The following is a 15942-nucleotide window of genomic DNA, read 5'->3' as shown; positions in this document are numbered from 1 at the left end:
TTGTTTTGCTAATTTGGATAGCTTAAGTTTCTAGTCTACTTATCATTTTGACAATAAATAGCCCTTTGAATTTGCAATTAGGTATCAATGAATGAAAATCTCTTTTTTTCCTCAACTCATCTAGCATCCTTTCTCCCTCCCTACTAAGCTGCTACCATTTAAAGGTACAGTAAACTGCCAGCCACCATTTCCTTCTCTCGGTTTTTGCCACCAGGTTCGGCAGGCAAAAAGAAATCAGCACCCTTGCACCTATGGCCGCTGTCCGGATTCATCCAGAGATGTTATCAAGGCTTGTTACTGCTATTTATTGTTGTTTTAGAAATCAATAGTGATTTCAGATTCTCAAGCTGAGAAAAAATAAGGTAAGGCAAACAACAAAAGAAGAAAAGTTTGCCGATGCTTCTATGATTGATAATACTCTCTCAGTAAATTCTTTGTGCATACTAGGTTTTAAGTTTCATCCTTCGCACCAATTAAAAATCCTTTCGGGATAACCAAATCGTATTCTCATCTGGATTTTTTTTTATTAATTGTGTATCTATACATTAAAAACTCGTGTAGCGATCCCATCTATTGAGAAGCCTACAACTTTTTTATCATAATTAGGTATGACATCATAGATTTCTAGCTGTGGATATTATAAGGAATTTTCAATATAGTAAAATAAAACCTGACACCAAGAACATGGTGAGGCGAGAGAGCCTTTGGCCGGACAAGGGAAACTCATAACTTCTTCCATGTAAAAGATAGAAAGATTAGGCTTGAAACAATCACTATAGGAAAGTTGATAATTTGAGGCGGACTTTGTGACTGAAAATTTTATGTCTGAAATTGTGACGAATTTACGACGAAAATTTCGGTCGAATTATTTGTGACGGATTTGCGGCAGCAAATCCGTCACAAATCCGACGCAAACGACCTTATCTAAACCGGTTAACTGGGCCATTTTTTTCATTGGCTCATCTCATTATGGACGTACTTCGACGACCCCCTACCTCCTTTAAAGACGTTCCTTCCTAGCATCCGAAGTCACACTTCCTCGCCGTTCAGAGCTCTCGGCGCCTTCAACGAAGCTCCCCTGCCTCCTTCGATGATGTTCCTTCATGAAGCATTTGAAGTCCTCGCCATTTAAAGCTCTTGGCTCCTTTGACGATGTTCCTCAGCCTCCTTCGACAACGTTCCTTCCTGTAACATCCGAAGTCGCACTTCCTCTCAACAATGTTCCTTCCTATCCGAAGTATGCTTGCTCATTGAGAAGGTATCAATCTTTCTTCCGTCTTTCTTCATAGTGATGATGTAATAGATAGAGATGTTATTAGCAGAATTCACGTTGTATAGTTGTAGTGGAGGAATGCATCGGGCTTATTGTGTGATAGAAAAATTTCCCTCAAAGATAATTAAGGAAGACAAAGTTAGAACGTTTGAGGAATTGATTTATGATGCAACTATGCCACAATTTCAACAATATACAGAAGAATCTCCAAATAAAGAGGCACAAAACTTCTATGATTTGTTGTACGTTGTGCAACAACCAATTTGGCATGGGTGCACTACTTACTCAGAGTTATTTGTTGTGGTGAAGATGTTAAGCATAAAGACAGAAAACAATGTACACACATAATGCTTTAATAAATTCACTGACCTACTTAAGGAGACTAACCCGACAAATAATATGATTCCAACATATTTATATTGGACTAAAAAATTGGTTTCAAAACTTGGTTTAACAGATATAAAAATAGATTATTGTGTTAACAAATGCATGTTATACTATGGGAATAATTTGTCAGAGATTGCATGTCATCATTGTAATGCGCTAAGGTTTAAACCAAATTTATAATGACACACACACTCTTCTATTGCCAAATATATAATGAGCGTGTAAATGAGGCGCACAACTATCCATGCAAAATCCTCAAATAATCATTATTGCACGTATAACTTAATTTTTTTTAATTGATACAAATCTCATTGTTTGATAGTAGGAATTTATAGCCCAAGTGTGTTATGAATATTCAAAATTATAGAAGTTCAATGTATAACTGAATGTTGCATGAACGCGAGATATTAACAGATGAATTTCTGAACATAATGAATTATTTCATTCAGTCAGACTTTCAAATACCTTCCTTTATATCAGAGAAATAGTTTCGGTGTCCATGTCCAACATAATTAAGGAAGGCAAAGTTAGAACGTTTGAGGACTTGATTTATGATGCAACTATGCCACAATTTCAACAATATACAGAAGTATCCCCAAATAAAGAGGCATAAAACTTCTATGATTTATTGCACGCGATACAACAACCAATTTGGCATAGGTGCACTACTCACTCAGAGTTATTTGTTGTTGTGAAGATGTTAAGCATAAAAACATAATACAATGTACCCAGATAATGCTTTAATAAATTCACTGACCTACTTAAGGAGACTAACCCGACAAATAATATGATTCCAACAGATTTATATCGGACTAAAAAATTGATTTCAAAACTTGGTTTAACAACTATAAAAATAGATTATTATGTTAACGAATGCATGTTGTACTATGGGAATAATTTGTCAGAAATTGCATATCATCAATGTAATGCGATAAGGTTGATGTGTCAGTTAGCCGATTGTTTTACTTATCCATTAATCCCAGACTGCAACGTGTATATGCATCTATGAGCTTTGTTGAACATATGAGATGACATAAGGAACACAGCTCACAAATAGGTGTTCTAACACATCCGTCAAAAGCAAAAGCCTAGAAACACTTTGACCATACACATCCTACCTTTGCCGCAGAACCAAAGAATGTAAAATTAGGTATATGTGCAGATGGTTTTACTCTAATTAGTCAATATTCCTCACCTTACTCAGGCTAGCCCGTGATTCTCACCCCCTACAATCTTTCTCCAAAGTTGTGTATGACTACACCCTACATATTTTTGACACTTATCATTCCATACTATATCTTTTCTAAAGGAAAATTCTAAAAAATGTTGATGAGACCTGTAATGCTTTGTTATGGTGTAGAATGTTGGCCATTAGAAGAGAAGCATAATATTAAGTTAAGTGTTGCAGAGATGAGGATGATTAAATGGATGAGTGGCTTCACTCGTAGAGACAGGATACGAAACGAGCATATACGTGAAAAGGTTGAAGTAGCTCCAGTGGAAGATAAGATTAGAGAGAGTTGTCTTAGATGGTTTGGCCCCATAAAATAGCAACCTTCCGATGACTACTAAGTTGGGAAATTATATGTATTAGTATGTTGCACTAATTGACACAAACGCTATTCTATTGCCAAATATATAATGAGTGTGTAAATGTGGCGCACAACCATCCATGCAAACTCCTCAAATCATCATTATTGCACATATAACTATTTTTTAAAATTGATACAAATCTCATTGTTTGATTGTAGGAATTTATAGCCCAAATGTGTTATGAATATTCAAAATTATAGAAGTTGGATGTATAATTGAATATTGCCTGAACGCAAGATATTAACAGATGAATTTCTGAACGGAATGAATTATTTCATTCAGTCAGACTGTCAATTACCTTCCTTTATATCAGAGGAACAGTTTCGGTGTCCATGTTCCAACATAATTAAGGAAGACAAAATTAGAACGTTTGAGGACTTGATTTAAGATGCAACTATGCCACAATTTCAACAATATACAGAAGAATCCCAAAATAAGGAGGCACAAAACTTCTATGATTTGTTGCACGCTATGCAACAATCAATTTGGCATGGGTGCACTACTCACTCAGAGTTATTTGTAATTATGAAGATGTTAAGCATAAAGATAGAATACAATGCACCCACATAATGCTTTAATAAATTCACTGACCTACTTAAGGAGACTAACCCGACAAACAATATAATTCCAACATATTTATATCGGACTAAAATATTGGTTTCAATACTTAGTTTAACAGCTATAAAAATAGATTATTGTGTTAACGAATGCATGTTGTACTATGGGAATAATTTGTCAGAGATTGCATGTCATCATTGTAATTTGCTAAGTTTTAAACCAAATTCTGAGAAAAAAAAAAGCATAAGGATGTATCAGTTAGTCGATTGTTTTACTTATCCATTAATCCCAGACTGCAAAATATATATGCATATATGAGCTTTGTTGCATATATGAGATGGCATAAGGAACACATCTCACAAATACGTGTTCTAACACATCCGTCAAAAGCAAAAGCCTAGAAACACGTTGATCATACACATCCTACCTTCGTCGCAAAACCAATGAATATAAAATTAGGTTTATGTGCAGATGGTTTTACTCAATTTGTCAATCTTCCTCACCTTACTCAAGCTAGCCCATGATATTCATCCCTTACAATCTTCCTCCAAGGTTATGTATGACTACACCCTACATATTTCTGACACTTATCATTCTATATCGTATTTTTTCTTGAGGGAAGAGGTAGGAGAGATCGCTTGTAGAGGGAAGCGTATCACCCACCAACCTAGGAAGAGTCCGGGTTCGTGGTTAGCCGTATCTTTTTTTTTTCCCTATTCTTCCCCCCTTCTTTCCTCCACCATCCCACGGGTCACCTAGTTCCACCGCCGGCCCTCCCCATCTCCCCCACTTTCCTACCCGTCGGCTCATCCCACTTCCACCACCTCAAACAACCACCCCCTTCCCCACATAGTCGTCGACCCACACACCCAAATCCCCAACCCCACCTGTCGGCCCTTCCCCCAACCAAACTCCTAGCTAAAGCCGCCGGCCCCTTTGGGTTTTCCCTCCATCAATGCTTGCAATTACCTCCTTCCTAATTGGGTTTTAATATTTTAGGTAACACAATTACTTTGCAAATTCAAATCTATTTGAATTTGAAATTGTTACTTAAAATACAAATCCTATTTTAGAAAAGTTGCCAAATTTCATCCCTTTGAATTTTAAAATTAATTGGGAATTAATTAAGCCCTTCCTAATTTAATAGTCCAATTAAGGAAGTCTTGACTTTATTTCCCAAACCCCTTTCTCTCTTCCTCCATGCCGCCGGCCCCTCCTTTAGTTCCCACCTCCTAATTACTTTCCAACTTCTAGCTATTCCCCTTTGGGAAGATTTCAAATCCTCTTTCCTTATCTTTTAGCTGCCCCACCCTTTCCTAAATACACCCAAATCCTTTCCAAACAAAAGGGATTAATTGGAGAAACAATTGCTTGATTTCCCTCCACCTCTCTTCTTCTAAAATCTAAACCTAGTTCTCTTTCCACACCCTCACCCTTGGCCGGTCACATCTCTCCCTCTTTCTCTCATGAATTTTCAAGATAAACTGCTCCCTCTCAATAGGAGTCTTCAAGGGAAGTAACAACGATCATCTTCAACACCTCAACCCTTCGAAACCGATGAATGACCAATCCTGATCTTGACTCCGGATTCGTTTACGACGAGCAAAGGAACGTCGAAATTCTCCGGTCAACCTTCTTCGACGTCAACCCGGAGGTCGATAACACCGTTGAAGAATATTTGGAACGCATCATCTTCACACTTTCCGAAGCCATCGAAAAAAAACTTGCTAATGTCCAGTGGCAAATTGTTTCCGGTCATCAATAAGGGTGAACTTCTTCCCCTACTCATTTATCTTCTTAATCCGCTAATCTTGTAGGTGGTGATTCAATTGCAAGGAGTCTTGTCTCGCCCTCTGCCTCCGCTAAGTAATCATAGGATTTGAGTTTTACTTTCTATAATTCTAATCTCAATGTTAACTTAATGATTTTATTGAATAGCTACTTGATTTGCATCTTGTTGAATTTCTAAATTAATTTGGTGATGCAAGTCCTTAGCTTGTGATTTGGCCTAAGCGTAGCTACCTTTCATTTGTTTTCTATCATCGTTTAGTGGCTAATAGTTTTAATTATTATTTGATCGTATATGAAACGTGCAAGTTCTTATCGCATTCATCTAAAGCATACTTAGTCACTTGTTGGAAGAAGACTTGCTTTCTGTGTTGCTAAAGAACCCATCAACATGGAGAGACTCCAAATAGAAGGACCATTCGGTCTTACATAGAGTAAAACCTTAACATATTTGATATCATCCTGAAAATTAGGATAAGAATATAGTTGCTTAAAAAATTGGAGATTGTTCCGCTGAATTTTACTCCCTTGTTTTGTATTAAAAAAAAGGGAGATTTACATACATACCACTTAATACTATTCTATTTACATATTTAACACCTAAAACTTTAATATTACATAAATACCATCCATAGTTCATTTTCATACCAAATATGAGTGGTAGAAATGAAATATATGAGTGGTATGAAAGAAATATAAGTGGTATATTTGATATTAGAGTAATATAGGGTGGTATGCATGTAATATTAAAGTTTTAGGTGTTAGATATGTAAATAGGATGTTATAAAGTGGTATGTATGTAAATTTCCCTAAAAAAAAAAGAAGAAGTTGTACACAACTTGATAGAATATTATAGTCTAGAGCATATAAATTACTATAGTTCAAAAGTTTTATACTCTGCTTTACTTTATGATGAAAATCATACACGCTCCTGCTTCACACAATATCACTGTATTAATCCTTTTTTTCCCTTTGAAAGTATCACTGTATTAATCCTTGGCCATACTCCCGTTAGTGGTTTCATAGGGATTGTAAATTTTGATTTTCACTACTTTATGCAGAGAGGAATGGTATCCGCATCTGTTATCAGTAAATGTGATGAGGACATTGACAGATGCTACCGACATGTTTATCGACGAAGGAATCGCAGATCTACGGCCACGATTCAGCGCCTCTACTTTTGATTCAGATTTCATGACGAGTTAGTTAGTTATTTGTTGTTTTCCATTTTTTACCCATTTGGGGAGTTGTTTTGTTATTGTAGCCCAGAGGGCAATTTCGTACTTTTTTTTCATGAGTGGAGACCTATATATAGTGGTCTGTGGTCTCATATGTTGTAATTTCTTTGATGATTAATTAATTAAAATTTGATTTGCTTCTTCTTCTTCTTCTTGCATGAGAGCTAGAGAGAAAGGAGAGAGAGCTCGAGGTGAGCAAGCGCAAGACCCACCAGTCGTTGGAGGAGTCCACGGCTTGTGGTAAATTCTTCTTCTATTTTTGTTTTTCACTCATCCTCCTTCCCCTCACCACCCACCGTCTCCTTCCAAGCCCATCCCCACCCGTGGATTAATCCCTCGCACCATTTCATCCACTAGGTTCCCCACTTCAAATCCAACCACCATCAAGGCCCACCTCAACCCGACGGCAACATCTTCTCTTCCCTTTGGGCCGCCGGCCACCCTCATGATCCAAGCCATTATGATGATTCCAATCTTCATAATGACTCCCTGATTTGGGTTCTTGCAATAAAGGGAGAAGTTAGCAAGTTTGAATTTCAAAATTTGAAATTCAAAACTTTCCATATTCGCAAAAATCTAAATAAGGAAAGTTTTTTAATTTGAATCCAATAAAAATTTCATGTAGAGTGGAATTATTATTTTCCCTCCTAATTGGCCTCAACTCGTTTCGAAAGTAATTAATCTCTCCCTAATCCCCTCTCTCTCCCTATTGATGCCGCCGGCCATACAAAGGGGAAACCCCCTCTTGGTTTCCAAATGAGCCCCTCCTCTAATTAATTTTATTTTCAAATTTCAAATTGATTCCCTCCAAAATTACTCAAAATCTGAAATTAATTCCAGGTTTGGAGTAAATCTCATTCTCGTCCATCTAACCTAAGTTCTCTCACCCAAACCACCCGCCCTCTCTCTCTCTATCTTGGCCACCCCTCTTCTTGCTCCCTCCCTTGGGAAGCTTTGGTTGCTCATACTACTTGAAGCCAAGAGAAGAAGACGACGCCCTCTCCCCATCTCTTCAATGATGCATGGCCGATCCAGAGATCGATCTCGGATTCGTATTTGAGGAAGAGGGAAGAACGGATATCCTTGGGTCCCCGTACTTTGACGTTTTCTTTGGCAACGAAGAAACTATTGAAGGGTACATCAACCGCATCTCATACCAATTGATGTTGGCAATCGAAGAGCACCTTCCACCAAGTCGTTGGATCATCGTCGGCCACCCACCACCTCCCCCACCACCGGCTACCGCTCCGTCAACTAAGGTATTCGGCGCCGTCTTCCTAGTGGTAATATCTTTCTTCGTATGGTTCATCTTTCTCCGCTAAAGCCTACGAGTGATTGAGTGAGAAGGTCCTCGAGGTGAACCTCTCGTTGTTAAACATTAGATTATGTTATGTGTACTTAGCATTTACTCATTCTTGAACTTTGATTGAATTGTTTGGTTAATCACTATTGCACTTCTTTGGCCTAAGCAAGTTGATTACTTTAGATTCATAGTCTTCTTTTATGTGCTAGTAGTAAATTTTCATGAGCAAAGCTTTATTAAGTTGTCTTTCTAATTTCCAAGGTAACTTCTAGTAGTTTCACATCAAAATGTAACCATAATTTTGTGGGTCAAAGCTAGACATTTAAGTCATGGCTACAGCGACACAACTGAACATTATAATCTATGTGGATTAAACCACTACCATATCTAGAACTTACACATATTAAATATAAATATATTACACAAAAAGGAAATCAATAGTACAATAAGCAGAATAAAACCTCTACTTCCATTTACTTCATAAAGAATTAAAATTGATTAGAAAATGACAAATGCAGTGGCAGTCAACTCTATGCATATAATAAAAGTTATCTGCATGATAAAACAAGTAAAGCAGCAGACAAGCACAACATAAAGAGCAAAGAAGGAATTAGGAAACATAATTTCAAAACTTTACTTTTCTTTGGTAGGCTGAACAAAATATATGGCATCCATTGACGGCATTGGCTGCCTTCCCATGTTAATGTCTTCCATCACTTAAAGTAAAAGTGGAATAAGACCAAGTTAGATAAAGAGCGTGGGAAAAAATTAAATTCAGTCTTAAGCGAAAAACAAACTCTGGGAACGCAAAAGATGTCCAAAAACTAATAGGAAATTTTTGTTAGGAAAAAAATTTACAAAAAGTAAAATTTATTTCTTATAAACCTAAATATATAGAGCACCGTTTAAACTTGCGTGCATAAGGAAATGATGTATTCAAGACGTAAAGCTTCCCAAACATAACCAAATAATTGTCAAAATTAAAGTTGATGCCAAGCGCTGTAAGAGAACAAAGACATGACCGAATAAATCAAATCGATTTTGTTTACAAACAACATCACCATCATAATTAACTATGCTTATAATATCCAAAATAAATAAAATAAATACAAAACAAGCTTCCCAACTTACATGAAACTCCTTCCTCATGGATCGCAGACCGTTTGCAAGCACATGACATAATTTTGGTAGTAAGCTTATCCATGATGAGTACCTATAAGATTGATTATTATGATCAATCAGGTAAAAACCGAGAATTTTGCTTAGGAACAAAAAATGAATTGTCTATTAAAATCAAATTTAACAGTTAATTATCTAAAATTACAATGCTGCCCAGCTGAAGCACGATTATTCTCCGAGTACATTCTTAGGAACAAAAAAGAAATTGTCTATAAAAATTACATTTTACAGTTAATTATCTAAAATTACAATGCTGCCCAGCTGGAGCTCGATTATTCTGCGAGTAAATTCTTAGAAACAAAAAAGGAATTGTCTACAAAAATCACATTTAACGGTTAATTATCTAAAATTAAAATGCTGCCCAGCTGGAGCTCCATTATTCTGCGAGTAAATTCTTAAAAATATCATAGAATATATGAACTGGTAAGAAGGCGATCACAATGGAAAATGAAGCTATTAAAGTTCAAAATTTCTACAAAAAGGAAATCATGTTCTTAATGAAATATCTAGATCAAAGCATTTTGAAGACCAATCATGCCAAATATGGGGCTTGACTGAGTCCGTGATCCTAAGCACACAAAACGTCTGAGAAGTTTATTCCCCTGAATTTCTTCTAGTATCTTACTTACAAATTATATATTCCACTTTTGGTTTTCTCATCTACGCCAACAGGAACTACATTCGCCAGCCAGTTTTATGGACGTGATAGTCCTGGAGTTGCATCAAACAGCTTGTCACCCTTAGGAATATTATTAACTTGTTGTTTCAGATCAAACTGGACTTATGGTAAAAGGGAAAAAAAATGAAATCTTAACAGATGACATTAGACATAAGCATAAAAATAAATGGAGGGTAGAAGATTAAGGAAAACTCAATAAGAAATGCAAGGTAAGCGCCATGAGTCTAATGTTTCACTTGTATCAATTGAAACTGCATTGATATTTTGACACTTGGTGAACAGGCCAAGAAGAAGAAAAAAAATGAAACTCAGGTAAATTGCTCCTAAACCATCAACTGCTCTACTTAGGCATAGGTTATTGGTTATTAAGGTATAAATCTAGCTCCTACAATTATGTGGTCAATCTGATTGCAGTAAAATACAAGGTAAGCGCCAGGACTAGAGAACGGGCTAGTGCTGGGCCTGATGATCCCTGCTTCCAGCATTTCTCTGATCAACTTTTCTATTTCATCTTTCTGAAACTGAGGGTAACGATAAGGTCGTTGGCATGCTCCTGCTCCCTGGGTAGTGGCAACCCTAGAGGTGGTTAAAAAACCTCATAGAATTCTTGGATCAACGGTTGTACAGAGAGGGGTATGTCTCCTCCCTCCTCCAAATTTACTCCCTCCAACCTATGTAATTCCACCAGATAGCCTTCCCCCTCCTCTTGAATGGTCCTGATTAGGGATTTGAGAGAAACCCACGCCTTGGTCAGTCCCGCATCACCTTGAATCACCCTCTTTCTTCCTCCCATCACCAACTCCATCCTCAGGGTACCCCAATTGATCTTGGTTTTCCCCAAGGTCTGTAACAACTTCATCCCCAGGAAGACATCCGTACTCCCCAATTCTAGGGGTAGGAAGTCTTCCTTCACTTGGATACCCTGAATCTTCAGCACCACCCCTCTACAACTCCTCTTCCCATTTCTACCTTCCCCGTGCCCATCATCACTCCATAGCCTCTAGTATCAACTAACTCCATCCTAAGTAGCTCCACAATCTGGGTGGCAATGAAATTGTGGTTTGCCCCACTATCGATCAATTCCACAACTTCACGGTCAGCTATCTCTCCCTTCACCTTCATAGTGTGACTCGGAGTGAATCCCACTATGGAGTTAAGAGAGACTTCTGCCACATCCAGATGCATCTTTTCCTCCTCCACCTCAGAACCGCTTCCTCCTCCCTCTTCATCTTCCTCATCTTCACAAAAGAGGAGAACTTGAAGAGTTCGATCCTTGCACTTATGCCCTGGCATGTATTTTTCGTCACATCGGAAACACAGCCCCTTTGTTCTCTTCTCTTGCATTTCCTTCTCAATAAGCTTCTTGAACTCCCCCCTCCTCCAAATTTACTCCCTCCAATAAGCTTCATGAAAGAAGTTCTGAAAGAAAAAGTAACAGTTGTGCAAGCTTCATGGCCTCCCCCAGGTCCCTGGGCATCAGGACATTCACCGCTGCTCTAATCTCTACCTTTAACCCCTTCATGAAGTTCCCCTCCAGCACAGTATCGGACAAGCGCTCTACCCTGCTGGCCAGATGCTCAAATCTCTCCCAGTAGTCCGCCACAGACTCTGTTACGCTTGGACCGGTGCCAGCTAGACCGGTCCGGTTCTACGCCCGACGGTCCAAAGCCGGGCGGAACCTGTTCGCAAAAACGGTGGAAGAAGAGGCGGGCTAGGGGGAATTTGAGAGTTTCGTTGGAGGGAAATTTTGAATGAGGAGGGTGTTTTTGTAATTTGTATCTTTCCTTTTGCTTTAATTAGGGAGATGGGGGGGAAATTGGGGTTATCTTGAATTTGAATTCTATTTGAGATCTAGGGTTTGTGTGCTTGGGCTCTTGGCTTCGCCGGAGATCGTTGGAGAGTTGTTCTTCCTCTCGGATTGAAGAACAAATTGTATCTTTGTTGTTTTCTTGGTTTTCTAGTGAAATACAAGCAAGATCTTGTGTTTTTCTTCTTTTTTTCCCTATTTCCTGCTGAGTTTTCACCGAATTCCTGCTGTTTTGCTGCTATGGACAGCAGTTGGCTGCTGTATTTTTACTGGTTTGGGTTAGGAATACTTGAGAACTCAAGTATTTCCTATCAGACTCTTACTGTACTAAGGCAAAGAACTGCTCATAGAAGTCTCCTCCCCAGTCGGTTCGAAAACGCTCTATCAAACTGTCCTTGAATTCTTCCCAGCTCCTGATGGGTCTCCTATGATCTCTCCACTGGTACCAAGAGAGTGCCTTCCCTTCCAGACATAAGCCCGCTACCGATAATTTCTCCTCACCCGTTAAGCCATTAACGGCAAAGTACCTCTCCACTTTATAAATCCACCCATAGGCATCCTCCTCTTAAAAAATGGACATCAAGATCCCCCCTCTGATCTTCAAAAACAGCCCCTCGGTGTCCATAATAACCCCCCCGGTGCTCCCAACCAGCACCTCTTGGCTCCACACCTCCATAGTCTTGCCTTTCCCATATCTTCCTCCTCTCTCCTCCCACTGGAAAGGCTCCAAATGAGGTCTTCCCCTACTCCCTTCCACGATTTCCACTTCCTCCCGATGGATTTCAGAGTTTGTGTTTTTCGCTTCAGGCCAGTTTGCATCAGACGCCGCCGATTGAGTTTGAAACTCCAACATCTTCTTCATCATATCCCGTAGATCGGCCACTTGCCCTTGGAAGAAATTCTTTCCTCCACGGTCTCCTTGATTTGATTCATCGCTCCTTCAAGCCTCTCCTCCAAAGCATCCATTTTCTTAGCCGCCATCACCTACGGCTTGAATTTTTGAGAAGATCTCTATATCTGAAAAAAATTTCAGTAATTTCCTCTTTGTCGACACAAATTTTTCAGCCGCTGAAATTTGTCAAAAACAGCCCACGATTGGTCCCAAGACTTGCTCTGATACCAATTGGATAGGAAATACTTGAAATCAAGTATTTCCTAGACCAAATCAGTAGAAAACAGCAATCAAACTGCTGTTTACAGCAGGAAAACAGCCGCAAACAGTGGAAAAACAGAGAAAATAGAGAGAAAACTAAGGAGAAATCACACCAAAATATTTGATTTTAATGGTAGATGCAAGAAAAACAGCAAATATACAATAGATCCTCTATTCGAGAGGAGGATCACACTCTCCCAATCTCTAGAAAACAATCTAGAGCCCTAGCCACAAGAGAAACCCCCAAAACAGTTTCAGAAAATTCCACATACCCTTAACCCTAGCTTTTCTCCCTTAATGCATGAAATTCAAAATTAATACAAAAGAACCTAATTTCCCTTGCCGCCCCCCCCTTTTGGCTCCAAGATTGAATTTGAATATCAAGTGGACCCCACCCCTTCCTCTCTCCTAGAAGCCGCCGGCCCCCTCCTGCTGTAAACAAACCAAACCGACCCAAGGGATTGGGCCGGCTGGACCAGGACCAGTCTAACACATACAACATGAATGCTAAAACATGTATTTGGAAGGTGTTGGATACCAATCCAAGTATCCAACAACCGTATACGCCTTGGCATGCCCCTTTGGCTTTCACATGAGAACAATTCAATGAAAATCATCAGATTTTTCATGAATTTACTAAGGGGGCAGCAAACATGGGATTTTTCTTGGGTTTTAGAAACTTAAATGTGGGGTTTCTAAGGACCTAAGGCTTCAAGTGCGTCAACCACACAACATTGGCCAATAGACCTGAGCTTTGCTAAGTTTGAGGAATTTTATCTCACCGGAGCAAGTCACGGTGCAAGCTGGTTTCTTCTCTCCTTGCAAAGGCAAGAAAACAGATGAATGGAATGCGAACTTGTTGTCGAGATGTTGACTTTGCTGTCGCGAACTCGCCGGAGTCAGAATATGAGGAAGAAGAAGCTCCTTTCATACACTTGATCCCTGTTGAGCTTTGGAAGGGAGAGTACACAACAGCTTTCCCTATCTGTTGAAGGAATAAAAAAAGATAGCTGCAAGAGGTCAGTCCCAGGCTCCAACTCTCCTAGTTGAATGCAGCAAGAGATCCGTTAACTTCAAAGATATGCACGCACGAGAAAATGGGGGCTCGGCCAGCTTGTTTCAGCCCTAAGAGATGTGCATGAGCATCCTCCCGCTCCAACTCTAGCATATGGCGCAAAGCACACCCAATTTGAGGAAATCAGAGCTGTCGATTTGATTTCCCCGTTTGAGGGATTTGAATTGATTTAGAAAGTCAATTGGGCTAATATTGAACCAATTGGACTTGAATTGAGCCCGAACTGAACTCGTTTGAATCGATTTGAGTCTATTTGGTTCGATCGAGTCAATTTGATGAAATTGAACTCAAATCCGCACCGATTTGAGTCGACTTGGGTTCGACGGGGTTGATTTGAATTGATCGTGTTCAATTGAACCCAATCAGGTCCGATTTGAGTCAAGTAGACACGAAAAAAGAGTCAACACACTGTTATAGTTTTATCTTGTCAAAAGTTTCCAGTAGAACCGCCAACATTCAATTGAAGAGCAAGAAATCTATTAAAGATAAAACAAAATATAAAGATACTGATGTGATACAACATGCGGTGAAACATGAATTGCACGTTAGAGATTAATGAGAGTTTAACTTTGCAATGTTAACGATAAAATCTAGCTTACTCAAGTTGGATTTAAAAAAAAAAACTTCGTGATAGATTATGTTACGGTAGTGATTACATTTAAGAATTACAAGAGTCTTGCAAAATATAACCAAAATAAACTAGATAATGCAAATAGCTACTACTAAAGCCACAAGTTTAAAATTTAGATCATTCACCTTGGGGTCCTTTCATTGCTCTCGAAAATATGGGCTAGCGGAGGAGGATTGTAAGTAAACTCAACGATGCCACTAATAGACAAGTAATCCCGAGAGGACTCGTCGCCAGGGAGGATGCCGGATTTGGAGGAGCGGGTGGGCGGCCGTCGATGATCCACTCGGAGTCTGGACGTTGTTTGTCGATGACTCGGATGAGAGACGGGAGGATCCGATCCAAGTAATCTCCAACAGTATCTTCGTCGTATTCAAATCCCGTGTCGAAGAACGGCGATCGATGGATGTCGAGGTTGCCGTGAGCGTCAAACACAAGTCCCCATTCGAGCTCCGGATCCGCCATTCATGATAGTGTTGCGTAGAGAGAGCACAAGGGGAGTGGGGAAGTGGGCTGAGAAATTGGGGGAGAGAGGTGGTCACGGTTTGGTGGTTTAGAGGGGTTCGGCCAAGGTGGGGTGGCCAAAGAGGGAGTGCAGAAATTCTGAGTAATTTCAGAATTTTGGGTGGTCTAATGGGGGTGATTTAATTTGGAATTCAATTAAATCACAAAGGTGGAAGGGGCGGCTAAAAGAGGAGTGGGGGCTGATTTTGTGGAGTTAATATGTCATTTGGAGGAGAGAGAGAGGCCCACTAAGAGTGGCCGGCCATATGAGGAGGAGAGAGGGAGGTTTGGGAGTTATGAGAGTGGGGCCCAAGTTTAAGTAAGAAATTCAATTAAATCTGAATTTTATTTCAGATTTAATTGTGACTTAGGTAACTTCCCACAATTTAAAATGAGAGGGAGATCTAATTTGAAATTCAAATTAGGATTTAATTTCATTAATGAGATCCCATAATGAAAGGGAGCCAATTAGGAAAGTGTTTAAACGAAATTTGAAATTCAAACCATAGGAATTCAAGGGGGAAAGAGGCGGTGGGAGAGGGCTGCTGGGTTGGCCGGTGGGGGGAAAAGGGGCTGGCCGGAGGGAGGTTGGTGGCTGGCCGGCGGTGGCTGATCTAGCCGGCAGAAATTGGAGGCAGGGTGGCTGGCGGTTTTGGACAGCTTGGAGTGGGCGGCGGCAAGGAGCAAGAGAGGGAAATCAGTAAGGGAAAATCTTTGGATTCAAGCGTGAATTCCACTCTTCACAAATGCTTTCAACCCGAATCTCCACGACGACGA

General features: G+C 39.6%; 1 protein-coding gene across 1 annotated transcript in view; it reads right to left on the bottom strand.

The window, feature by feature from the left end:
* The window catches only part of LOC110104303 (SNARE-interacting protein KEULE-like), a 39537-nt gene that overhangs the window by 12398 nt on the left and 11197 nt on the right, over positions 1-15942 (bottom strand). The window contains exons 3-4 of the mRNA XM_020833346.2: positions 9272-9353; positions 8778-8856 (exon numbers count right to left, since the gene is read on the bottom strand). Coding sequence (XP_020689005.1) covers positions 8778-8856; positions 9272-9353 — 161 coding nt within the window. The remainder of the gene's footprint in view (positions 1-8777; positions 8857-9271; positions 9354-15942) is intronic.

The sequence above is a fragment of the Dendrobium catenatum genome, unplaced genomic scaffold (genome assembly GCF_001605985.2).
Source record: "Dendrobium catenatum unplaced genomic scaffold, ASM160598v2 fragScaff_scaffold_1593, whole genome shotgun sequence".
In the NCBI taxonomy this organism is placed as follows: Eukaryota; Viridiplantae; Streptophyta; class Magnoliopsida; order Asparagales; family Orchidaceae; genus Dendrobium; species Dendrobium catenatum.
The sequence above is the reverse complement of the archived record's forward strand: the minus strand, read 5'-3'. Positions and strand labels throughout refer to the sequence as shown.